The sequence below is a fragment of the Megalops cyprinoides genome, chromosome 19, assembly GCF_013368585.1.
Source record: "Megalops cyprinoides isolate fMegCyp1 chromosome 19, fMegCyp1.pri, whole genome shotgun sequence".
In the NCBI taxonomy this organism is placed as follows: domain Eukaryota; kingdom Metazoa; phylum Chordata; class Actinopteri; order Elopiformes; family Megalopidae; genus Megalops; species Megalops cyprinoides.
In genome coordinates this window covers 11,214,575-11,241,498 of record NC_050601.1, presented here as the reverse complement: position 1 = coordinate 11,241,498, position 26,924 = coordinate 11,214,575, and the positions used below count along the sequence as shown (strand labels likewise).

Genomic DNA, 26,924 nt, shown 5'->3' with positions numbered 1-26,924 from the left:
ATAGCGAGCTAGCTAAGCGGGACAGTAGTCGAAAGAGCGAGGGGTGGAGGGACAAACAAAGGCACGTTGTTAAATCCGTGATTTGATGACTTGTTTTTTTTCTGTATGCGAAATGACATAAGGTCTCAAACAAAATAATACAAGCAAACTATTTAAAAAGGGACCATGCAAATATTTGCAAATCTTTAAACTATATCAGCGACCTAGCTGGAGAAATACAGTAGCTATGCGCACTGAATACAGAAGCCAGATTGTCAATCGATAACGGAATGCTAGCTAGCTACAGACACAGTCTGAAACTGAGCGAGGAGGGACTAATTTCAATACAAAATAAAGAGGTAAAAATTAAACACCGTAAGAGCGGCAACTGCAAAAGGGATACATTTCGCGAAGAAGGCGGAAGGATTCAGACGGTGAGAGACTGATGCGATGGACCACAGAAAGAAACCCAACACTGCTTTATATCGTCACACGCGCGTCTGATGCAGCTGTATGTGTGCATACACATATATTTTTGCATTTGCAGAAATCCAAAAGAAAAGCCAATAGCCACGTGGAGCATCCCAGAGATATCGCCTGGACCGCAGATCGCTTCTCCCTGGCACGAGTTTCGACGGGCCGCCGAACGGACGCCGCAGAACCCAGATTCATACCCTCCTTCTCTGGTGCCTCTGTCCTCCCATTTAAACTCCCAATTTTCTTTATCATCTCATCTCCCCACCATCCCAAATACTCCTCTTTTCCATCCTCCTCCTCCAGTTTTCTTCCACCTCGGTGACGTAATGGTTGTATATTATAACGTTATTTAAAGTTATACTATTATGATCGAACCGCAAATTACAGAGACCAGCGGGCCCGATTCAATAAGCGTGCGCTGAATCCACACTGTCCTATTCCAGTTAAAATAGCGAACTGACAGTCGTGTATTGTCTTTTGCCTGACTCGATAGGTATCTAGCTAGCTAGTCAAGCAGGACCATACATGGATTAAAGCACGCTGATTAGCTTTCTAGTAACTAGCTAACATTAGCCAGCTAGTCTAGATAGTTTATGAAGTCAGACCTCCTTGGTGGAATCTGCAAGAGGTTAAACAAAGAAATATTGTCATAAAACATTGGCTTGTCAGCTACCCAGTTCTTCTGCTTTTAACACCTAAATGGCTACCTATATCTAGCTTGCTAACACGCATTTTAATTTAAATGGTCTATTGCCTTAATTTTTAAGCGGGTAGGAAGCGTAAGTTGTCGTCATGATTGGCTCTTCGTTAGCTTGCTAACCTGTAATAATTACCACGTTTTTTGTCAAAATATTTCTAACGTTCAACAAATTAAAGTTTTGTATTGTATACGTCCACATCAACACAGTACACCGCTATTTCATCTGAGCTGTGTCTGTGCTAGCTAGCTAATTATCGCATTGCGCATTTGACACGGGCTGGAGGATGGTATTCAGGAGCGCTGAACTAGCTTAGTAGCCGGGTAGCTATTTAGCCAGGTAGTCGGAATATCAGATGTCAGCAAATTTAACTAAAGAATGGGACGAAATAAAAATAACGTAAAACAGGCTTATCTGGTGGGGTGAAATTTATTGTATACTCAGGTAGCTAGATAGAGTATCTAGCTTCCCAGCTAAATTGAAATCGCATCAATAACGTGTCCACAGTGCTGCAGGCTGGGTAAAAATCACTTGTAGCTAGCTATGAATGTAAGTGTATGTGACGGAGAAGGAGCGGCACTGTTCTGAATAGAACGAGGGGGAGGTTTGTTCGGTTTGGTTTATTGCCTTTGTTACTTTTTACAATAAGACACGTTGATCTCATCCCTCTTCCCCACGCATCCTGGAACAAGACAATTCCTCAGTCTTTATACTTTGAGCGCTCTTTCGTCACTCTTCTTGTCCTCACTGTCATACACAGAAATTATTCCTCCAACCTCTATCGCCCCCCCGTTTTTCTGCTCCACTCCTCCCTCCATTCTTCCCCTCGTGTAAATCTTGTAACAAACCTCTTGTTTGTTAATATGTATCAGTTCTATTTTGGCTATCGCTATTTATGTGAAAGAAAGGGGAGAAAGGGAGAGATGGAAACCCACAGATTTTAGCTATAAGTTATCTATGTCGTAATGGATATATTATCAAAAATATTGTATTGTAACAGCCGTTGTCAGTAATGCATCATTGTGTCTTTCCCTTGTTTGTGTGAAAGTGTGAATTTACCAGCATATTTAGTGCATGTTTGCATCACTGACGTATTTCTTTCTATATCTAAGATTTAAGAGAGGTTTGATGAAGAGTGCTACACAGAATGTTTAATCTAACTTTTCTCTTTCTTTTTTTTTCTCCACATGTTACATCCCTCCACATCTACTTGTCTGGCCTTTTTCATCTTTCTTATTTTGTAGACTAAAATAAAAATATTTGATATCAATAAGAATCAGTATACAGGGCATGATCTGGGGGGAGCTGGTGTTTTAAGATTAAGGAATTTAGGAGACTGCTTTATTTTCAAAAATAGTATGTTTACAAATAAATGCTATGTGTCAGTCCCATGACAGACTATGTCCACAAGTTTTTGACAAAATATTTAATGTGGGTAAATAAATTCATAAATCAACCATTCAAAACATAAACCACACATTTGACAGGGAGGTCTTTTTACTAATTTGTCATTGGCTGTGTTAAGTACAATATACAGTTGAATGTAAGCTTTATGATTATGTAAATTCTGGTAAGACTCCCATACCTCAACTCTATGTGTAATTCACTAAGTAGATGCGGAGATAAAGTACAGTGTAGTACAGTTTCTACACTGATGTCATTCGATTACCATTACTGATAGAGGGAACAGAAGGACAGCACCTGGCAACAGGGGATTGTTGCTGAACTTTATTATCAAGAGAGACTCTTGAGGGACCATGTTGACGATTTTAGTCGCCGGATCAATCTTTTTTCCTGGCCTTTTCCTGCTTTCGAAAAGATGTCTCAAACACATGCCAGGACTGAGATGGAGTGAAGGAGATGCAGTTATTGTCTCAGCCAGGTAATCAAGGCTTTTAATGTGCAATGACTTGACAGAAAACTGTTGGAAAAAAAAGACTAAGACCAGTGAGCAAGATTGAATGCAGTGTATTTTTCTGATGTCTGTATGCTGAATACCAGCTAGGTAGATGCACAGGCACTGAAGGAGGGGGTGGTTTTAGGGACCATACGGAAATTTATTCAAATAAGAGACAAAGCACTTTAGCTGTTCTGCATTATTCTTTTTATATGTTCCACAACTATTCTGTTCGTGTTCTTTTATTGCTGCTACACCAGTGTCTGGATAAATTATTTGAATTTAATCATTGAGTTATTTCCCATCAATCTCTCCCAGATTGGTGTCATCCATTCAGGCAGTTATGGCCTCTTCAGCAGGTTACATCATTGCAGCTTCATGTGACGACATCATAGAGGACCAGTAAGTAATCTGTAACATTTTTTGAGATTTGGAGGAGTATTGAATGATGTATTCGTTATTGTCGTAAATATTCATTAAACTTAGATATTTAATTAATGGATTGGGCAGTGAGATTGTGAGTGTGCCCAAGAGGTTGTCTGAAAGTTTTGTTACCTACAATGTTTTTGTATTGTGCAAAAGAGAGCAAGGGATAGACAGTGGATTGAGAAAGTGATTGAAACTTGTTGCATAGCAACATCATCCAGTCTCAGGATGTCTCAGAATAAGTTTACCAGCATGTGATGATGCTCTTTCATCTGTGCAGGGGCTGTGTCCTAGTTATAAACTCTTGCATGAAAGTGGTAGCTTTCTGGAGTCTAAGAGTAAGCAAGAGCTAATGGGCTTAAAATTTGAGACTGCAGTGAAGAGTGCCCTCACTGTACTTTTCCTGAAGCAAATCCACCATTTGTGTATTTTGCGTGTGAGCACACGCCTCTGGTTGTTTATTTGCATGTGTGAAAAGATTTGTGTTTGTGGCTTTTTTATATATATCTCTTTGCGAGCTGTGAGATATTTTACACTTTTTAAAAGAATTTTATGGTGCTGCCAAAGTGTATGCATATATTAGTGTGCTTTTGTTAAGTCTTTTCTGTACAAGTGTATCCATGAGCTGTCTGTGCAGGGGAATATTCTTGTTCTCGCTCTTTCACCTTGTGTCCTTGTGAAACTAATTAGAATCTCAACCTAATTAGTTTCTATTCAGGAAATCCTAACTTTTTTAGTGTTGGCAATACTGAATATGTCAAAGGTCAATTTGAAGAGTGCGGTTATATTATGTATGTAAAGGGATCCTAGGGTTATGAAATTGCTTTAAAAAGTCATTTTCATAAAAAAAAAAATAAAAAAAAAACTGGGTCTGAGCAGTGACTTTTACAAAAATAACATGTACATTGAACATGTACTGTAATTGTTCTGTAGTGCATTTCAGTTAATGTACTGTTAGTATGTGGCTTTTTAATAACATGTTCTGCCCCCCTGTCTATCTCTTTACATCAGACACTGGCTGACCAGCTCCTACATCCTCTTTGCTGTGCCATACTTCGTCTATGACATCTATGCCATGTTCATGTGCTATTGGTACAAGCTTCGAGTCAAGGGCCATGAGGTTGATTGTGGCCCCAAGCCTCTGAGTTCAGCACTTTCCAGCTACCTGCGCCGGGAATTCCTCATGGTTCTGCACCATGTCGTCATGGTCACTGTCTGCTTCCCTGTTTCCGTGGTAACTGTCCCCATGGAATTTTATGGACTTCCAAGTGTTGACTTACTTTCTGCAGTGTGTATAAGTTGTTCCTAGAACTGGCATTCAGGCGGTTAAATGTATTCATGTATTTGTTGGATAAAGATCTGGGGAAGTGGAGAGACTGAAAAGTATGGTGGGAAAAGGAAAGGGGAACAATGCCCACAGATTCACAAATGCAGGAACATAGACTGTACAGGACCTTTGGCCCCCACATTTGACCCTCATAAGGTCCTTTTGCCTACTGTGTCATTACCTTCACTATCTGCTTCCCTGTCTCCATAGAAACTGTTGATGTTAGTGACAACTTGGAAACCAAATTAATGTCTGTGTTTTTAGAGAGGGGGATCAGCTGAAAAGTAAAGAGGAGAGGGAAAAGAAAGGTGTGTGTATGTTTAAAGTGGCTGTAGTCAACCAATCTCCCTGAATGCCAAACTTTATGAATGGGAGCAACAGCTGATTGATCACAGTTAGTCATTTGTTTAGTGCTCACAATGTGTTAACATCACTTATCCTTTTCTGTCTCAGTTTTGGCGTCAGGGAAAGGGGGATTATTTTCAAGGTGTCATGTTCCTGGCTGAACTCAGCACTCCGTCTGTCTGTCTTGGAAAAATTCTCATTCAGGTAATCCCTTTCTCTGGCAGTATATCCATTATGCAGACAGAACAGTAAGTCAGTTGCAAGATGGATAGCTGAAGAACGTCATTAAAAAAATCGAAACCTTGATCCACCAACTATTTGGGACTTAGAAATCTAGTATGATTACCTCTTTTAATTTGGTGCAGAACTAGCTGCTGTTAATTTGAGGAATGTGTTTTTGTGATTAGTGATTTGTCATCGTTCAATTGTTGCATTGCTAATGTGGCCTACCAAAAAGCTGAGTACCACAATGTTTTCTTGCATTTGTGGTGAAGTAGTCCCAATTGTAAGTAAAGAAAGCTGTCTCAGAGACTTGAAGACCAGCTTTTGCTCAGATATTCTGGCCATTAATTACCAGGTATGTTGTTCTGTTTATCGTTCATCAGACAAGTGTGGAATTAATCGATTATGATGCTGAGAAGTTATATGCCTCTTTGGTTCACTTTAAGTACATCTAATTTTGATTCTAATTTTTTTTGCAATGTCAGAAAATGACAATATGTTTTGTGGCCCTGAGAACATACCAGGAAATCAAATTACAATGTGACTGAAATTGAAACTGTCTAGAATGTAATTAATGTACTGTTCTTCTCATTAAGTTGTCTTGAAAAATCCAATTTCTGTACATCTTTTTTCTTCTCCTCCCTCTTGTTGTACAACTAAAATCCTTCCATAGTTTTTCAGGTACGCTTACGAAACTTAGCCGATACCCTGAGGTAGTATGGAATTGTGTAGCTTGTGGTTTTGTCAATACCTAAAATATTTTTGAGGTTTTAACGATTTTACAAGGCAAAATTTCCCATTGACTAACATGTAAACATTGTAACACTTGTAGGTGACATTACTGTGGGCCCAGCACAGACAGTCTCTCGAGCAAAGCTTGTACCTACTAATTGCTACCATGCTAGGCTTTTTCAGGCCAACTTTAAGTTTTTCCTTCGTTTCCTTTGTTTCATTTTTCCCCCAAATGAGCATGTCAGTAGAATTTTTACTTGCTTCACTCATGACAAAAAGTACTTCATAACGATTAGTTATTAAGTTAATTTATCTTCAGATTGAAAAGTTTACGACCTCTACCAGATAGTTATGATTTACGTGCAACTTTAGACAGTTATCTCTGTGATGAATACGTTCATCCATCGTTGTTAGTTTCTGTTGATGACAGTGGTACAGTTCTAATGGATGACATTTTTAAATCAGTGAATGTGAGTCATGAGAATAATCCTTGCTTCCCTAATGCATATTAAAATATCTGAAAGTCAGCAGTGCTTTTAACAAGAACACCTTGTCTCCTCTGGTAGAATGGACACCTGCTGGCAGGCCACAGGCCACCAACTGGTGTGCTGTTGTGGAGCTCCCCCTTATTAATCTGACCTGCTCCTAATCTAATCTGATTTGAACCGTAGAAGCACTTCCTCTGGGGCAGAGATGCTGGGGCACACATGGTCAGGGCGGAAGCAGTAGGTCAAACCTGCAGAGAGGTGTTTGTGGCAGGAGGGAATGAGTTTAGATAGGAGTGCTGTGGTAGAACTGGGGTGTTGAACTTGTGTGTGGGCAGAAAAAAATAACTGACATGTAATATCAGCGTTAGAAGCAGCGCAGTGTTTCAGCCACATGTAGTCTCATTCTCCTTCTGTCTCTCTCTCTGCCTCTCAGTACAAGCAGCAGCACACTCTACTGCACAAAGTGAATGGTGGTCTTATGCTGGTCACCTTTTTCGTCTGTCGAGTCCTTCTCTTCCCGTACCTCTACTATGCCTATAGCAGGTATGCCTGTCTTGCTCTCTCTGCCTCCATTCACTGGTCTCTCAGTTTGTGCCTATTAATCCATATCCGTTTACTTTAAACTGCTCTACCATCATGAGCCAATACGAATGTTATGTAGAATGCCTGTAATATCAGCCAGTACTAATTGTCCTTTTGGGAGAGAGGTTCTGAAAGAACTTCACAGATGCTGTGTCGCACTCATAAGTGCAGTACCAGTCAAAAGTTTGGACACGCTTGGTTAAGATAATAGGAAAAGTGCATTCAAACACATCTTGATCCAAACGCTTACGCTTACATCCTTAAAATTTGTTTCTTAGACAAATGTAAATAGTGAAGTTGATGCCTATTTATGAATTTCTTCCCCCAAAAAATATTTTTAAAGAATATAAAGAATCTAACATATAAGATAGTTTTGATTTGTTTATCACTTTTTGGTCACTGCATAATTCCACTTGTGTTATTTCACAGTGTTATTTCATATCATTCTAAAATGTGGAAAATAGTAAGAAATAAAGAAAAATCCTTCTATGAGTAGGTGTATACAAACCTGTGATTGACACTATATATAGAATGTCTGTAATATCAGCTAGTCCTTACTCTTCAGATACTCATGCTATCATCACTCTCCTTCAAAGGTGGATCACAGTAAAGTAGGTTCTTCATAAAGGGGGACAGTGGTGCAACGGTAATGTTTCACTCAATTATCAAACCCACATCCGGAGGTCACACCTGATTTATATTGCAGTACATTTGCCAATGTTCGCACCCCTTTCCACGGCAGTGACCAACCAGATTAGTTAGTGACCCTGCAACTGTATGTCGCTAAAGAGAAAATCTATCTACCTACCAGTCTTGCAGGCTGTTGGATATTAATTTTGGACCCTGTCACACTGTCTGTAGTACCATCCATAACTTGACAATAGTTGTCCTAGTATTTGGGTTCAGTGTCTGTTCCACTGGGTAGAAAGATCACCACATATCAAGAGTATAATTACAAAAACTCGTAACTATTCAGGTGGTAAGTGGAAAACATAGTCACATCCGGCAGTTGTTATAGGTTTACTGCATAAGCCTATGGCATTTGTCTGCACCCTGATTGCGGCGTCAGTTGTTAGGTCCTAAAACTGGATCATCAGTCACCACCTGCCAGCCTGGGATTCTTACTTCATTGCAGCATAGCATTTTCCATACTCTGTCTCCATACTCCCTTTACTGGGTTCCCAGAATATTATAGTAAGTTTACCACAAAGTTATGCATAGCAATGAGCATATATAGATAAAGTAGGTATTGCCTTCACCTATGGCCAATTTGTGTCAGTTTTAAACATCATTTACTGGTACTATATTTTGCAAAGGCCTGCAAAATCTGCAAGGCAGTGAAGGGAAAGCCTCTGATGTTTCTAGCAGATTGGATGAGGTTGTACATTCCCTAGGAATCCCACTATGTCAGTTCATGTAATGTTCAGTCAGACTGTATGTTAAGAATATGTGAGCTGCGCTGTGGCCATTATTGTTATTATACTGTTAAGTACAGCCTTTGTGTGAATATTCTCCCGTCTTTCTGCACTGTTGCAGGTATGCCTCTATCCCATTCTACATGGTCCCTCTGTCTGTGCCCTGGCAGTGTAACCTCGGGGCAGCCCTGCTCATGGCACCCCAGCTCTACTGGTTCTCCCTCATCTGCCGGGGGGCCTTCCGCCTCTTTACCGGCTCATCCAGGTCCCGCCACTTGCCCCCAAGTACCAAGACTGACTCAGAAAGCAAAGCCCTCGAGCCCCCGCCCGCCAACGGATACAGCGCCCGGGAGACAGAGAGAGAGACCGACACACACTGAGGAAAGGTGGAGGTGAAAAAGGGAAAGAGAGGGAGATCAGTAAAGACTGTTGGGGAAGGACTTCAAAGAAAGCGAGCGGCATGCATTTTACTGTATTTTACGACACAAAAAAAAAAAAAAAACTGGAGCCTGTACTAAAATGGAGCAAGAAGGGCTTTAATGCTGACAACAAACTGTACCATGCACTCTACTGTACACTATGAAGGCTATTGCAATTGAAGAAGAGATGGATAAACCAAAACAGACACCACTCACTGTCCATCGCGACCTGTTATAAGTCATTGCATTAGAGTATATTCAGCTGGGAAGAGAGCATTTTTTTCTGGACGTCAGAGGAGAGAAAAAGACTGAGGCAAGAGAATCAACTTGTCTAAGCGCACTGCCCTTACGGATAAAAGAAGAAATGAGGGAAAGACGGGCATGGAGAAGAATGGCCATGTGTTAAAATGCTAATGTCATCCTGAACTGAGTTTCTCACACTAACAGGTGAGTAGCCACAGGACGTCACTCCTAATACCCAGAGAATGAGACTAATGGGATGCTGGTGTGAAAGCATGTTAGCAAACAGATTGTACTCTTCTAGTATGAATAATAATATGAAATCCTGGTAGAGTAGAAGGAGCTGCAGGGTTTAGGAATGTATTGTACTGTATAGCTTAGTAAATTAATGTAGATGACCTGTTCAGCTTAAAAAGAAAGAAAAAAAAAACTGTTTCAGCCTGTTCATGCTAACTGTATCCTGTATTGTCACTGTCGCTCAAACAATATTGATGGCTAAGACAGTTGTTTGCTTCAGGAAAGCAAAATCTCCTCATCGGAACACAACTGCCTCATCCCGGCTGTTACTCTCCTCATTCTGTTTTTCCTGTTTTACATCACTGTTTTTACATGCTCGCTTATTAATAATAATTTATTAATTTATTTATGTGTGTATGTATGTATGTATGTATGTATGTATTTATTTATTTATATTTGCAAGGAGGAAGTTCATGTGACGGGTACATAGCAATTTCATTTTATTAGTTGATTGTTTTTTTTATCATGTTACTTTTTATTCCTGGTAGAATGCATTGTGGGGAGTTTGAGTTACATATTTATGTACTGTATTTTATTTTGTGTTATTTATATATCTGTCATGATTTTAGTATAGGTAGTTGTTAATTTAAGAGTCCGTCTTTTTTTTTTTTTTTTTACCTCTATTCCTCTGTCTCTCGGTAACAAAGACGCCAAGTAGGGACACAAAGGAAGCCTGAGCAAGGGCGGGATAAGGCAGAATGATGTGTGTTTGTCAGCGGCATCATGCAGACCTGCTCAGTGTCTCCTCTCAGTTTTATTGCCAGTCATTTATAAGCTACCTGCTCTATCAAGCAGACCATCTGCAGCTATGAGTAAAATCACTGTACTAAAGGACAGGATATCGCTAATCCCCCATGGGGTAAGCTGTATGGTACCAACGATGACGAGCACTCCCGAGACATTATAAACTAATGCAGTATTATGTAGCACAGAGAAAGCCAGGTGTGATAGTGGAAACACACTGACTGTTTTGTGCTGGACACCACAGTACACTAACAACACACTGAGAAAGGTACAGTGATATAAAATACTGGGACAGAAACATTCCTATACTAACACAGTGTAAAAACTCTGCTTGTAAGAAACAAGCAGTCTGTTTATGAGAATCAATTTGTGATCACTTACAGTATGTAATACAGCACTCATTCAAGTGGGGAGGTGCATTATAAAAATAGGTTATAATTTGAAAGAGAGTGTATTTCTAATCTCCTCATTGTTACCAAAGCAACTAGCTGGTAAAATATGTTGAGACTAAGTTAGCCACTATGGCATGAATAAGAGTTTTTTTAGAGATGAAAACCTTTAATTGCCTTCTTGAGTCTCAGTCTTATGTCTAATAGTCTTAAGAAATGCAGCTGAGAAATGGGGCATTCCGGAGCCCACACACTGTCTAAAATTTCTACCAACATCTTAGGAGGCGTCACATCATGAGAATGAATACTAACCTGCAAGAGTGCCAATTATTGTCAAGAGGCAGAAAAATAATTAATCTGTGTGAAATTACTGTGTGTATTAATTTAGGTAAGGGCATTGACTGTGCTGCATTGTGGTACTGAGCACAGTGCCAGCAGCTCACATGGTGACATTAAAATAATTAATTTTATTTATATTTTACTTAATAACTTATAAAAATAATGAACAATTAAAAACATTTTGTTCCATGTCTAAACAAGTTGGCCGAGGACAATCTTAATTCATTAAGAGGAAAATGTCTAAATCATAAATGTCCATTTTGCCCCTTCATTTGGAGTTGCACTTTTAAGAATAATCCACTATCATCATATATTCATGGGTGAATGGGATTCTTTTAAGTGGAGTGCACTGTAATATGTACCTATGCTGATAGAGATATCCCTACAATACATTTACAATGTGCAGAAAGAATGGATTAATACAGAGATGCTCCATGCAACGTAAATATTAAGCTAGTGTAATGTCAAGATTAATACTCCTATTTAAATATTTAAATGTGCTGTTGACTCAAAATACATGGAACTTAATATAGAAAAGAAAAAAATTAAAACCTCTCTAAATAATCATGCACCCTGTATTTAAATAGCTATAATTTTGAGCACTGAGTGTTTAAACTAAAAAAGGAAGACACTGCTGCCCTCCAGAAAACAAGGGAAGTTTATCATTCTGTAGTACCCTTTACTGCAAAATACTGTGTGTATTGTAAATGTTATAATGTACTGTTAAACAGCTTGAAAGCACTAACCTTTATTCACTGAAAAAAAATCCCAATTTTAGCAACTGCTATGGCTGTATTTGGGTGGGTGTCATGGAAAGTATTAAATCTACTGTATCTTCCATAATCTGTATGTTTCTTTTATTTCTTAACTTCGTATTTATTTGAGAGGTGTTGAATGTATATATTCATACATATAAATTATATATATTCACTGTATCTGCCTCTGTTCCTGTTGACTGCTACCCTATAGGCTGTTCTGTAACCCATATGCCTTTGGCAAAATATACTTGGATGTTTTCTCTTTTGGCTGTGAGTTCTTTATTCTCTCTTTATGGCTGAAATACAGACTGACTTACATATGCAGCAGTTAATGACGGTGATTGATTTGTCTGGACACATGGACAGATATGTGTTCTGAATGACTGATTGACACACTGACTGATAGGGATTGGCACCATCAGCATTTGCCTCGAGTGGACAAACAAAAAATGTAGTGTCACTAAATTTGTGCTTTATTCCAATAGATGGGTGTAGGAAAAACATATTTGTCACTTGATTCTTGCCAATCTGGACTTTAGCTCCCACTGAAGGAGCAATCTGCTGTCTATATATAACATTTATGTCCGCTTTAGCAGTTTTGCCATGTTCCAGTTAACCTGACCTCTGCTCCTTTGTGACTGTCGATTGGCATTTCTGCTTTTTTCCTCTGAAGATGAAACACTAGATCCCAGGGTTCCCCACCAAAAAGAATACTTTTGTGATCATTATAAAAATCAGAATCACCATCTGCAGCTGAACTGTATAGTTACTGTGTTCTGTGGCAATGATAAGGGCGCGTCAGTAACACTTGGCAGCAACGGGTTCAACATGTTCACAACTAAAGGCTTTCAAAAAGTGGTGGGGACGAAATGGGCCGTGACAAAAAGCGGTGGGGACATGTCTCCAGCGTCCCCAGCATAAATGACACCTATGCTACAAACACAGTAGTGGGTACATGAGTGAAACTGTCTGGTTTACATGAGTGGCAAGACAACTGACACTTTGACATAGCAAAAACACTTGCCACTGTGAGTCTGGATGAAATGTGGCCCGAATGGTCTGATTACACTCCTGCCAGTCAACTCTGGTCCGGATTAACTTCCAATAATGAATCACTCTTACTCACGAGTCACATGGTCGACAAATCTTGTATTGTTACACTGATTTTAAATCCCTAGATCTGGCAATTGAACACACAATCAAGGAGCCAAAGTCATACGACTGCATGCAAAATATATTAAATTAAAACGAAGTCTCCAAGAGAATTTTTTGTCCACAAAGAAGCAATGTAATTCTTTCGTGCTAAACAATTGATATCATTAATAGAAATGATTTACTTTGTATGAGATCAAATAAATAGTTAACATTCACGTATGAGGAGCTGCATAGTACGGAGTTACAGTATTAGCTTTGGCTAGCAAAGGCGATGGCATTTTAAAGCAAGCCCTGCAATCCAGTGAACATTGGGGACTCAGGACGTTCCTGTCTTTATATAGCCGATCAAGAATGATCTCCCCAGTCCTAATCCAGGCCCCAACCATTACGCTAAAATGCTGAAACGGATCCAGTGCCAGAGCGTTGACAGCGCAACGTCCAGGGTACAGAAGTCCAGTAAATCACGTGTATTTGATTGGACTTCCGGGATCACACCCACATCCATGTAGGCATTGCAACGAATATAGGAAGACAAATTGTAAGGTTGCGAGTGCGATATAGGTCTGCAATCTGGTTGCAAGTCGCCAGGAAACCGAGAGAAGGAGAAGATAGAAGTAAAAGGAAAGGTAAGGAGGAGTCGTGGTGACCGTGACACGTAGGCAAAAACAACACAGAATACAGCAAGCTGGGCAGCACCATAGCGGAGTAACTTTATGAACTGATTACGGTGTCGTTAACTGCGACCCCATTCATTCTTGGAAAAACCATTGTTTTTAAAACATATGTTCGCAAAAAAAAATCAGCGATGACGGGGACACTGTGATATCAAAAAGCAATATCAAATTTTATCTGCACTATCGAGGTTGATATCGAGGTTTCGCGATTGTTTTTCGGACATACTGTTTGCAGGTTTGAGGAAGTCGTTCTTCATGGCACCTATACATAAGCACAGCGGTCTGTGCAGGTTGGATGCTTCCTGTTGCATGTTCACCTAAATATGTGGCTCCATCTATGTCTGTGTTAATACTACACTTGGGTGGTGTATTCGCAGCAGTTTTCAAAGCTTGTTCTGAAAATGGTATTTGGAGGTTTATGATTTCAGAAATAACTGTTCTGGGGCTGATGGAGCTTGCATCGTTTTGTGATGATACTAGTGATTACACCTGTCCGACAGGAGGGAGGCCTGGCCTTTTAGCAATGTGGTAATGTCACAGAATTGTGGACCGGGACACTAGTTGTTGCTAATCAGCTCCAAAGATTAAGCTTGCTGCCTTTCACCTGGATACCCCTCCCTCTCGCCACACTGGTGTAAGACGGCAGTTAAAGGTGTGGGGATGCGACTAAAGGGAGAGGTCACCTGTTCAATAGGGTGACGTCACTAGCGAGAGCTTCTAACAACACTTCTGCTTCGCTACAAGGCCTGGTATTTGAGCAATGTGGTAATGCCTGTATCTCTTTTCCCTTTGACTAAATAAATTATTCCCCTTTCATGGTCCTCCACTGTATGTAAACAACATTAAAGAGTGGACAGGGTAGCACACATCGATAGAGAAGTATTTACATGGTGGTTGGTTTTTCTGGTAAAAGAATTAAACGTGTTGACAGGAGTTGCAAGTTGAAATCTCAGGTTGTGCATGGTTGTTGAGAGGCCTACATACCCTGAACTGTATCAGCGGAATAAGATGAATAACATGTAAAATATATGCTCTGTGGTCTTTTAAATTGTATTGAATGAGGAAGCCTGCTAAGAAAGTTCGTTACTGATGACACTTGTACTTGGTAAATATCTTTACCCATGTGAACCTTTAACAGGTCAAATTCAGAAAATATTCCAGTAGAATGCATTTCTTCCTATCTCATTATTGTCTTCAGACAGTCTGTAATAAGTAGGAAGTACAGCCTGCAGACTTGGAAAACCCCTCTCGTGTTATCCTTTTTAAGTTTCCAGTCATAATTACACTTTCGCTGACTCATTTTCGAGCTACAGTTGTAATAATGGGTGTGTAGTACACTTGGTACTGTGTGTTGGTTTGGAAGTTTTATTTCAAGATAGATCACATTTATTTCTATCCAAATATTCCTATCCAAAGTCAGCGGAGGCTCAAGATTGACTTCACAATAAAGACATGATCTCAAGTCTTCTCTGATATTGTGTCATATGATTTGATTTTTGATTTTAATTGCACTGTATATTAAGGAAGCACCGCTGATGTAGCAACATCTTGCATTGTGTGCTTTGAGTTTTTGTTTTTGGGAGCAACCTCAGGTCTTTGCTAGTAGAGTTTATTGTAACCACCGTGTCTCTTTGTCTGGCGACATAATATCAACAGTTTCTACCTCTGAATCTTACTCGTAGTAAACACCGTTGACATAATTAGATCCTGCTTTGAGCGTGTGTCTGGTATAGTGTAGCTTGACCTCTTTGCTGTGCATTGTTAGTGCCCGGATGATCATGCATAATGTTGCATTGTACACTGTTGTTTGCTGCCTCCCATTTCTTCTTGAGGTGGTGTCCATGTCTGGTTTATCTGCTGGTTAAACCCTTTATGTGCAGTGTTGCTGATGTTTGCATAGTTTGAGAGGACTGTAGAATATGTGTGTAAAGAAGGCTTGAAGGTTGAAGGTTGAGAGTCTTTGTGTGTGTCTGTGTGTCTGTGTGTCTGTGTGTCTGTGTGTGTGTGTGTGTGTGTGGGTGTGTGAGATGATAAACGGTGTGTGACCAGAGAAGGCCTATCAGGTATGCTGTTGTTTGACTGGATAAGGGATAATTGACTGGATAAGGGCATGTTCTCAGAAAATGTGTACTGTAACGTAAAGTAGTAAATGGTCAACTTCTGCACCTTTTGATTTTTAGACTCTTTCCAGAGGAAATCTCAGTTATATTTGTAGTGCCTACAGCAGGGAAAAATGCACATGTTATCAGAATTTATAAGAGGGTGGTGGTGCAAAGAGGGTGAGTCAACAGTTATCTAAAAAAAATCAACGTGCATTATGCAAACTGAATTGCGTGAAGTGCTATGGAGTCTAGCCTCTCTGTGAAGTCGTCCACCTCTCTCTAATAAAGATGGCTGCAAAGAAGGGTTCCATCAGGGGAATGGACGCAGAAGAGCTGGTGGGTGCATCAATCATTCGGATCCCCCCACATCACTACATTCATGTCCTGGACCAGAACACCAACATCGCCAAGGTTGAAATTGGTCCTCGCACCTACATCCGCCAGGACAATGAGAGGTCAGGCTCAGTTTTGCAAACCACAAATGTGGTACTTTTCAACCAATGTAGTAATTATCCACAGTGTTAACTGTAATGTCATGGAATATTATTGTACTTTACACAAGGGTTTCTGCTAGGATTTTTTCTTAGTGTCCGGTGTCCGGAAAGAGTTTATTTTACCGGGCAAATTTGAAACTTACTGGTCATGTTTCACTAACAGTCTATGTTACAAACGCAAATATAATGTACACCTAGGGTGACGAAAGAATGACAACCTCAAATCAGTTTGACTATTTAATGAGCAGTAACGATTAAGCAAAATGAACAGTAACGATTGATCAAAACCTCAACATTAGCCGCTAAAATGTAGGCTATTACGAAACATCTGTAACATTTTGACCAGCAGGTTTTTAATTTATCGTTTTTTTACAAATTTTACCAGGAAAAAACCGGTAATTACCGGATAACAGAAACCCTGCTCTACATGTACACTCTACACATACACGCTCCCTTAGCTGGCTGTCACGTGTATGAATGTATGCTCTCTCTACTGGCCTCCCCAGGGTGCTGTTTTTACCAGTATGCATGATAATGGTTCCACCTCGGCACTACTGCGTGGTGCTGAACCCGGTGGCCCGGGATGACGAGGGCCGGGTTCAGTTCGACCTGCTGGGACAGGCCAAGTTACGTCACGCAGACCTGGAGATCCGACTCGCACAGGACCCCTTCCCTCTGTACCCGGGAGAGGAGATACAGCAGGTGTTATACCCATCTCGTCACCCTCTGCCTGTCTGGGCATTGCTTAACCTGGCTCATCCTCTGCTTATTATGGCAGTGCCAGCCCATCCTAGTCTTGTCTGCCAGTGCTTGCGTTTGAACCTTCTTTCCCTGTTCCTTCTCTCCATCTCTGCCTCTCATACTCATCCTGCCATGCTCTTTCTCTCAGAATGTGACTGTTCTCTCTCCCTCTCAGTGTGTGACCGCTCTTTCTTCATCTCAGAATGTGACCACTATTTCTTCCTATCAGAATATGACCATTCTTTCTCTTCCTGTCAGGATGTGACCCCTCTGCAGATTGTGTACCCAGACACAGCGCTCCGGCTGCAGGCCCTCCTGGATTTTGAGGAGGAGGGGGGTGACAAGAGAGTGGCTGGGGACGAGTGGCTGTTTGAAGGACCTGGTGTGTTGGGATTTTGCCACTTTTTGTGTGCTTGAGCGATGCTGTGTTGAGTTTCACAGAAGTGGAGAACATGTACTATGTCAGTCTGGTTATTAGTGGGTGTTCTTATGATGTAGTCATCGGTTTGTAATGATGATGTACAAAGTTCTTAGCTTTTCTAACCCTCCCTCACCTGATCTCTGCCAGGTACCTACATACCTAGGAAGGAGGTAGCAGTGTTGGAGACAGTGAAGGCCACAGTCATTCGTGACAACCAGGCCATCCGCCTGAGAGCCCGCAAGGAGGGTGTGGATAGAGGAGGGGTGCGCAGGGTCACAGGTGGGTGCTCTGCTGCCTCTCTCCCCATGTGTCTGTGCTGGGCTGCCATTACACTGTGGTGTCCCCATCTTCGGTGTGTGATTGGCTGGTCAGCCCTCTCTCTCCCTGTTCTTGTCTCCCTCAGGGGAGGAGTGGCAGGTGAGCAAGGTGGGAGCTTACCTGCCTGGAGTTCACGAAGAGGTCATAGACATAGTCAATGCTTTCATCCTTACTGACAAAGTAAGCCTCTTTCTCTTTCTCTATAAGTAGATATTTGTGGGAAACAGTTGCCATGTTTCTATAATATAAACTGTCTCAGCCTAGTTTTTTCTGCCCCAATAGCAGATGAGATGGATTGGGCTTAATGGTCCTGTTCACACTGCCCTTTCTGCCTGCCTGCCCTTGCTACATCAATCAGGCTGCTTTACACCATAGAAATCAGTATTTGCTCAATCCTATACCACATCCAGGCTGAAGCACCTCTCCCACTATAACATACAGTGTGGAAGGGCACCACTGGAGGTCCATGATCACAAACAAATTATCAGACAAAAAAAACAACAAAAAGATCAGATCAAAAACATATTATTTGGATACTTCTGACTTTGTGGTTATAAATCACTTTTTGGAGGGGCTGTAACAAACCATGAATAGTTTGCTTACCAGGAACATTAACTTAAAATTCCATTTTTGCTCATATTTGCCCCTTGCTCATACTGGCCCCTCTGTCTTCTGGTTCTACCTTTGATAGCATGCGGGGTAGTTAAATACAGTAGTCCAGGTGCTAGACTGTATCATTTCACTAAATCTCATAAAAAGCCTGAAAATATGTAGTTCTAAATAACTTATTAAAATATTATTTTGTTTAATTAATTCAGTGCTTCTTAGCAGAAGCTGGCACATTTCTTTACTTTCAAAAATTTCCTTTGATAATTGTAACAAAATGTGGTAGAATTGTAAAACTAATTAAATCCCTTTCAGGAATCTTCTTTCTGTGTGAGTGTAATCATTTATGCTCAATTTAAGTTATCAGGTAAAGCTTATCTGTGTTTGGGACAGAAAAAGCATTTTATTTTCTTAATGGAAAAGCCGTAAATGGGTGGTGATTCAGGTTTATTTAGTACTATCCTCACTGTCACTGTTTATGACTGTAATCCCTCTCTCTCTCTCTCTCTCTCTCTCTCTCTCTCTCTCTCTCTCTCTCTCTCTCTCTCTCTCTCTCTCTCTCTCTCTCTCTCTCTCTCTCTCTCTCTCTCTCTCTCTCAGAAAGCGCTGCATGTGCGGGCCCTCCGCCCCTTCCGGGACCAGGGGGGCCGTGATCGCCGCACCGGGGAGGAGTGGCTGGTCACTCTGGCTGACCGCGAGGCGCACATCCCCTCTGTGGCGGAGGAGGTGGTGGGGGTGGTGGACGTGACCACGCTCAGCAGCCGTCAGTACTGTGTGGTCCTCGACCCGGTCGGACCTGATGGCAAGCCCCAGCTGGGACAGAAGAGGGTTGTGAAGGCAAGACTGTCCTCTGCTCCCCGATTGGTTAAGTGAGTACATCTACAGGGTTCCAGCTGTGCTAAGATTTGTCCCTCTTTGAACTCCAGGGGGAGAAGTCGTTCTTTCTGCAGCCCGGGGAGAGGTTGGAGCAAGGGATCCAGGATGTGTATGTTCTTTCAGAGGAGGAGGGACTGGTGCTGAGAGCTGTGGAGGCCTTCACCGACACCGAGGGGGTGAGAAGAAGAGGGAAAAGAGGAGGAGGAGGAAGAAGCAGAGAGGAGAGTGAGGGGGAAAAGAGGAGGAAAATCTCAAAGACAGAGGAGGAGAGGGTTGCTTCGGAGAGTGAGATGGTGAGTGGAAGCCAGGGAAGAGGAAGGAGGAGAGAGAGGAAGGAGGACAGAGAGGAGGAAGGTGGGTAAGAATGGTAGGAGTAGAGTGGGAGTGGTAGATGGGCCAGAGGCCAGACAAAGGCAGATAATGAGGAAGAGGACACAATGACACTCTCCATCCAGGTTCTGACACAGCGTACAATCCATTTGGGTAAATAAAAGGGGCAGGGATAGGTTTGGGAGAATGAAAAAGTATATGAGGGTGAAACTAGAGATACTAACAAAGATCTGTACCCATTTACTAAATCAGTCAAATGCTCTGTGTATTCAGCACTTCTGAACATTTACATTAACCCAATTTCCTTCCTTTCTTCTCCTCCTTTTAACCTTTTCCCAACTTTCTTTCACCTCTTTCCCTCCCTCCATCATCATCTTTCCCTCCCTCCCTCCCTCCTCATCCATTTCCCCCCTCTGTTCTTCCTTCACCCTTTCACTCAGTACACTAATGTACTGCAGCTCCCGGTCCAGCAAACCCTCCGGTGTGTCTCCACCATAATAACCCTTCTCTCCCTCCTTTTCACCCTCGCCCTCTCTCTCCCTCTCTCCGTCTGCCAGCAAGAAGAGGAGGAGGAAGATGGGGATGGGGAGGGCAGGTCGGGAGTGGGGAGCGTCCTCCGTCGCCCAGGCGACCGATGGATGCTGCGTGGCCCAATCGAATATGTCCCTCCAGCTTCTGTGGAGGTTTTGCTGCGGCGAGAGGCCATCCCATTGGATGAGAATGAAGGAATCTATGTGAGAGACATCAAAACTGGAAAGGTAAGACTTATCAAAACAGTCTCATTTACAGATCAGATGTGCACAATATTACCAGGAACAAAAAACAAATAAAATTGCATCATGACCAAAAGGTGAATAGCGGTTGATTGAGATGTAAATGCAGGCTTAGATAAACCAAGGACATGGGGACAGAAGGTGGTCAGAATTGACACATACGGTACATGTGTAAGCACATACACTCATCACTCATAGACAAATCTCCCTTGCCTTTCCTTTGAGACCATCTTGACCATAATCCCAAAATGCATTTCATCTTTGATTGGCGGCTATGTGATACCCTTTCCAGGTTCGAGCTGTGATTGGCCACACCTACATGTTGACGCAAGATGAGGAATTGTGGGAGAAAGAACTGCCGCTGAACGTGGAGAAGCTATTGGCAGCTGCTCGTGATCCCCTGGCCGACCGCTCCGAGAGACAGAGGCCAGGAGAAGACGTGCAGGAGAGAGACAAAACAAAAGTGGTGTCGTACAGAGTCCCCCACAATGCTGCGGTGCAGGTCTACGACTACCGAGAGAAGAAGGCCAGGTGTCGTCCTGTTCTTCTTCCACTTCTGTCCTTGCTCTTTCCCCTCTTACTAAGGCTGGCAGAGTTCAACGTCACCTTTCATCACCAGCACTTTCCTTTAAAATGCAGTTACAGTCGAGTCACAATCATTTTGTTCATTTCTGTTTCATTCAGGTTTGCTGTACCTGAGTTCTGCATTGTCTGACCTTGTAATTAATTTAGATGAAATGCAGACAAGACTTTAGATTTACCTTCCATTAGGCTTGGAATGGGAAATCAAGCAACAAGAATCAAAGGATTCTGTATGCAATTAAGAAAACAAAAGTAGTCTTGATGTCTTGGGATGTAAGAGATCAAACTGAATTCATATTCAGAATTCAAATAAATCCTGGCAGATGTCAGAAGTTCAGCTCCTTTCAAGGTTAGCTGTGTAGGGGATTCATTTTGAAGCAATAAACCCAACATGTTTCATGTAGTCTAGCTACATTAGAAAGATTGGGTTGAATGGTTGTAAAACTGTTCCTGTATTCCAAAAAAAACTTTATTATACACATACACACATAGTGATTTTTTTTGTCCTTTCTCCCGCTCTTGCAGAGTAGTGTTCGGGCCGGAGCTGGTGATGCTGGGCCCTGATGAGCAGTTCACCGTTGTGTCCCTCTCGGGAGACAAGCCGAAGCGCGCCAACGTCATCAAGACCATTTGCCTTCTGCTGGGGCCCGACTTCTGCACTGACATCATCACCATCGAGACGGCTGACCACGCCCGGCTGCAGCTGCAGCTGTCTTACAACTGGTACTGTCTGGCTGTGACCGGATTTGTCTGGGTTTCCCAGTTATGTCTAGCTGTGGAAGGCTTTGTGTAGGTGTGTATATAATGAATGCATAAAGGCTACTGTGAAGTCTCTTTTCAAGCCACGCTAACATGAAGCTCTGCCTCCCTCTGTGTCCCAGGCACTTTGACATTAAGTCGCGCTCAGACCCCGCCCAGGCTGCGGCTCTGTTCTCAGTGCCAGACTTCGTTGGAGATGCCTGCAAAGCCATCGCCTCCAGGGTCAGGGGGGCTGTGGCATCTGTGCAGTTCGATGACTTTCATAAGGTGTGTGTCCCTCTCGTACCTGCACAAGGTGTGAAGTTTTATAAGGTCGACCTGTCCCACCAGGCTGAAGAGATACCCATCAGTCTCCCGGCATCAGGTTTTTTCTTTGGTTTACCCGTTCCTCATTTTCTTTCTCAGGAAATCAGTGTTTGTCATGCTTTTATTATTATTTATATTTACATTATTATTGTCATTTTAGCAGACACCCTTATCCAGAGCAACTTACACAGTCTACAGTTTTTAAATTTTATCCATTCATACAGCTGGATGTTTACTGAGGCAATTGTGGGTTAAGTGCTTTGCCCAAGAGTACAGCAGCAGTGCCCCAGCAGGGAATCGAACCAGCAGCCTTTTGGTTATAAGCCCTGCTCCGTACCACTATGCTACACCACCTCTCTCTTCACTCTGTGATTTTCATCCCCACTTTAATTTAGTATTTAGGCCTGTGTAACTAGTTTAGCCCCCGGTTCAGTCCATTGTGAGTGCCTGTGTCTACAGTCTGTCAGTGTGCACTAAGATTTCCATCAGCAAATCTCATCATGTATAAATATTGTGTCCATGTCTGTCTGTTTCAGAACTCCAACCGCATCATCTGCTCAGCGGTGTTTGGGTTTGACGACAAGATGCAGGTGCAGTCCAGCCTGCGTTTCAGCCAGAACGGGCTGGTCATCAGCAGTGTGGACATCCAGTCCGTGGAGCCGGTGGACCAGAGGACCCGGGACGCTCTGCAGAAGAGTGTCCAGCTGGCCATTGAGATCACCACCAACTCGCAGGAAGCTGCTGCTCGGTACGCACCTCTCTATCGCTGTCATTTTGTCTCCGACTTTCCGTCTCTGTCTTCCTCTTTCCCTCTGCACTCCCCTCTCTCACTACCTCCACATATCCACGCTGAGATCCGTTCCCCTCAGTTTCACAGGTGGCCGAGTGGTAAGGGCCTGTATCCGTGGTGAGATGCTTGTGTTAACCGCTCGGTTTTCTCCTCCAGCCACGAGGCGGAGCGCCTGGAGCAGGAGGCCAGGGGCCGCCTGGAGAGACAGAGGATCATAGACCAGGCTGAGGCTGAGAAGGCCAGAAAAGAACTGCTGGAGCTGGAGGCCCTCTGGTAACTGTACTGCACTGCCATTACAGTGTTAAGTCTTACTACTGATAACAACACTGCTGCTGAAATTAGAGTGGTGGGACGAAATGGAAGTGTTAATACTGTTGCCAGTGTAACACTGTTACATTGTGCAGTGTCAGCCAGTGGGTATGGATCGTAGCAGTTCTAATATACTGTAATGAAGTCTTTCAGGGTATATGCACTTCACTGGCTGTGTGTACAGTGCACGTCTCTCTTTCTCTCTCTCTCTCTCTCTCTCAGCGCCGCAGTGGAGAGCACAGGAGCAGCGAAGGCAGAGGCACAGTCCAGGGCTGAGGCAGCCCGAATCCAGGGCGAGGCGGCTGTGAATGAGGCCAAGCTCAAGGCAGAGGCTCAACAGATAGAGGCTGTGCGTGTTCCTTTTGAATGGGGTCTCACTCCTTGTACTGTGCATGTGCATGCAACATGTTTTACTGGAAGGTGCTGGACATTGTATCCATTATACCTTAGACCCATGGTTCTGTATGAAGGTACACTGTAAGATGATTGCATGTAAAAGGTATATATTATGATACATTTATCTTTTCTAACAGACACTCACTTAGTAAAACAGTCACTCAGTAAAACAGTTTGTGCTCCAGAACTGCTTAGCCCTTATTTATATGTACTACATTAAATAAGTGTGAATGTACATAGTGGCTCTTTATCTGCATGTTTGTGCCCACCCTCCCCTTCCTCTTTGTCCCCAGGAAGCTGAGCTGGCACGCCTGGCCAAAGCAAGGGAGCAGGAACTCCACTACAAGAAGGAGATGGACAGTCTGGAGGTGGAGAAGCAGGAGAAGCTGGCGGCGATCGAGAGCCAGCGCTTTAAGGAGCTCATGGACAGCCTGGGCAGTGAGACCTTGAAGGAGATGGCTAGGGCAGGGCCGGAGCTGCAGGTAACCTCCCTCTCTCTGCTCGCCCTATCAAGATGTCCTGCATCTCTTCTGCAATGGCTATCTGCAGATCTGTTGACGTACCCAATCCTGTCAATATTTCATAGTCTGCTGGCCTGGGTTTTACACAGCTGAACTAAAGTATGGTCAAGTGATGTGTGCTCTCAGTTTTTGTTGATCATTATGGTGTCTTCTTCTGGGTGAGGTGCTGAGGAACTGTGGTTGACCTTACATTGACCAAATCTAACCCTCGGTCTGGTCTCCTGATTACCACCTTATAATTGGTTAAATACTTACTTGCCATACAGTCTCAGTAGATGTATGGTGAGCATTTTGGTGGAAAAGAAGCATGTACCATGTTCCGCCCCCCCTTTGTACAATGCTTTGTGCTCAGATGAAAAGCATCTTAACAGGTCCTGGCCTCAGTGCAGTAGGTGGGGATTTGGTAGCTGGTGCTGATATGAAGAAGTCTCTCTCCGCAGCTTCCACTGGCTCTCGCTGTGTCAGCTGGGACAGTTGAGAGAGACAACACTCACTTCTCCCTCTAAGGCTGTGTGCATATGCTACATTTTTGCATTCTCCCTCTATGTTGATGTGCAGAGTTTGTGTTTGTATGATATGGACCCTCTTTCTCACTCTCATTCAGGTGAAGTTGCTGCAGTCCTTGGGGCTGAAGTCCACTCTGATCACAGATGGATCATCTCCCATTAACCTCTTCGGTACCGCTAACGGTCTGCTGGGAGGCCTGCTGGGCAAGGGGGAGTGAGGAGAGCATGTAGATGACAAAGCGGAGCGGGAAGTGAAGCAACGCCCTGCGAATAAAAGGAAAAGGGGATGGTGGGAAGTCGATAGGGAAAATATGGCAGAAGAGGGATAAAGCAAGTATGTGTTTAAAGTCCAAGTCTCATGAATTTTCCAAATGTAGGCCCTTATTGTGACTTGGAGACCCTGCATGGCTTTTATATATGCACCTTTTTGGTTGGTTTACTTTTTCTGTTTCTGACATGAGATGTGCACCTCTAGAGCTTCTAAAACTGTGAAGTGCAGGCATGCATGCACTGAATAACATAACCTCACCTTTTTAAAACACACTCCCACTGATGTCTGAGAAGTTTTAAAGAACTTCAGACTCAGCCACATTTCCTCATACCTTCTGCAATACACTAGTGCCTTTAGTTACGAAATGTAACTCTTGAAAGAGAAATATCCTTCATGTCTGTCATGTCTTTAAATACTTATTATCAAATTGTGACATGTACCAACAAATGAAAAAGTGCAACAAATGAAAAAGCAACAAAACACAAAAAGCATTCTGGGTAAAAAAAAATGCACTCTAAAAATAATTTCTTTGATTTACCTGGTTGATGCACGATGAGGAAAATGACCATAAATGAAGAGTAAATGATGGAGTTGGAATCAATCATTAAGAAATGCCTAAACTGCCTTCAGTTAAATAAATAATTAGCAAAAAAGCACTTTCCTTTATGGGGACAATGCAGCAGGATGCTAAATGACTTAAAGTTCAATGACATTTGCGCAGCCTTATAACAAATGTAATCTCTGCTCTGTGGTAAGTAAATCTAATACATTTTTGGCTTTGTAAAACAAAGTTTGTTTACAGTGATCATATGTTTACACCATTCCATCTTCCTATAATATATGTGTACTGTGGTTGTGTCTTGCTACCTATTGACTATTCAGACATGAAGCTATCTAGCTAAGTGTGTTCATTCAGAATGCACTGTGTTCACAGTATGTGTCAGAGTCAGGTGTCTTTTCTATTCAGATGTAACCCAGGTGAACTTGGTTATACCTCAAGTGAAATCAGATTTGAATGATATGGTGAAAAAATGGTAAAACTGTGTTCTGTTTCAACACTATGATTGCCTCTGAACTATAGTATAAGCGTTTGGGGGGTCTTGGGCAGAACAGAAGGAATTTGAGCAAGCTGGCAGAGAGAATACTAATAATGCCTGAAAACAATTGTGCTTTACAGTACTTTACTCCTGAATGCTTCGCACTTTTGCCACTTAAATATACCTGCGAAATAAACTGACTTTAAACGCAATATGGCTTTGATTAATTGTGCACACCATGCACTGTTCAGACCCATTATGGGCACTGTGAACCTCATAAGCCAATCCTCTCCTTAGATCTACCATGAGCTGTCCAGCTGGCAATCAGAAGAGTGGGGCATGTAATATTTCCTGGATGGATTTTTAAAAAATATTTGGAATTTCGTTGTACCCCCACCGTGCAATGACAATAAAGTCTATTCTGATTCTGATTTAAACTCAAAACCCTCATGGTGCAAAGCAACTATTCCAGCCACTACTTTCCCAGACTTTTTAAAGGTTTTATGTCTACTTGAACTCAGAATTTCCCAAGAATATGAGAAGTATTTAACACAAAAAAACCAGCACACAGCAGTTCATTGTTAAAGATGACGGTGAGGTCCGGGGTCCTGCGATGGGAAACCAGAGCTTTGGAATGCACATGCCTACTCTCTATCGTCTGCCTATCCACCTTCCAGCCACCCTGTCTGTCTCAGCCTACACCTTTCCCTTCCTCCCGGCTCCCTTTTATCCGTGTAATATCTTTGTGAAAACAAGTCCTTGAAATTGTGTGTTGACCTTGTTCCTAATAAATACGCAAACATATTCATACACGCGGATGCCATATTTGCATTCAACTCCCAGGAGCTTCCACCACTGAATGGAGCAAATCCTTCACCAGGATTAAGTTGACGATTACTGTATATTTGACTATGGAAAGACAGGCAAATATGTCAATTGTGTGCCTGCACTGCAGGAAACAATAACACAAACTTCTTGTGTTCATAACCCCCATTTTTAAAGGAAGAGTACAGATTAGTACGGAAGGAGAATGTATCTGCCGATCTTGCTTGCACTAGCTGTCTTTGAAGGTGTGTAATTTAGCTGAAAAAAGACCATTTTTGTCGACCAACAGATACGCGTCTGCAAGCTGTTCGCTAGTTGGTTAAATTACTTCGTACTTGCACTGCACTGGTTAACAAGA

At 42.3% G+C, this 26,924-nt stretch overlaps 2 protein-coding genes across 3 annotated transcripts; both read left to right on the top strand.

The window, feature by feature from the left end:
- Positions 1 to 2,667: 2,667 nt before the first annotated feature.
- On the top strand, positions 2,668 to 9,846 carry LOC118794331 (ceramide synthase-like). Its single transcript, XM_036552561.1, has 6 exons — positions 2,668 to 3,036; positions 3,370 to 3,453; positions 4,489 to 4,711; positions 5,258 to 5,353; positions 7,025 to 7,134; positions 8,710 to 9,846. Exons 1-6 carry the CDS (start codon positions 2,912 to 2,914, stop codon positions 8,966 to 8,968), a joined length of 897 nt encoding a protein of 298 aa, XP_036408454.1. The 5' UTR covers positions 2,668 to 2,911; the 3' UTR covers positions 8,969 to 9,846.
- A 3,541-nt stretch (positions 9,847 to 13,387) lies between these two features.
- On the top strand, positions 13,388 to 26,455 carry LOC118794302 (major vault protein). Of its 2 annotated transcripts, none has more exons than XM_036552533.1 (17): positions 13,388 to 13,560; positions 15,994 to 16,160; positions 16,706 to 16,901; positions 17,199 to 17,322; positions 17,509 to 17,640; positions 17,765 to 17,859; positions 18,886 to 19,122; positions 19,212 to 19,337; positions 20,049 to 20,249; positions 20,557 to 20,795; positions 21,372 to 21,569; positions 21,728 to 21,872; positions 22,448 to 22,659; positions 22,858 to 22,974; positions 23,233 to 23,359; positions 23,700 to 23,888; positions 24,532 to 26,455. In XM_036552533.1, exons 2-17 carry the CDS (start codon positions 15,994 to 15,996, stop codon positions 24,649 to 24,651), a joined length of 2,625 nt encoding a protein of 874 aa, XP_036408426.1. In that variant the 5' UTR covers positions 13,388 to 13,560; the 3' UTR covers positions 24,652 to 26,455. The 2 variants fall into 2 exon arrangements, with proteins under 2 accessions (XP_036408426.1, XP_036408425.1); XM_036552532.1 differs by having other exon boundaries at positions 13,389 to 13,555.
- Positions 26,456 to 26,924: the final 469 nt, after the last annotated feature.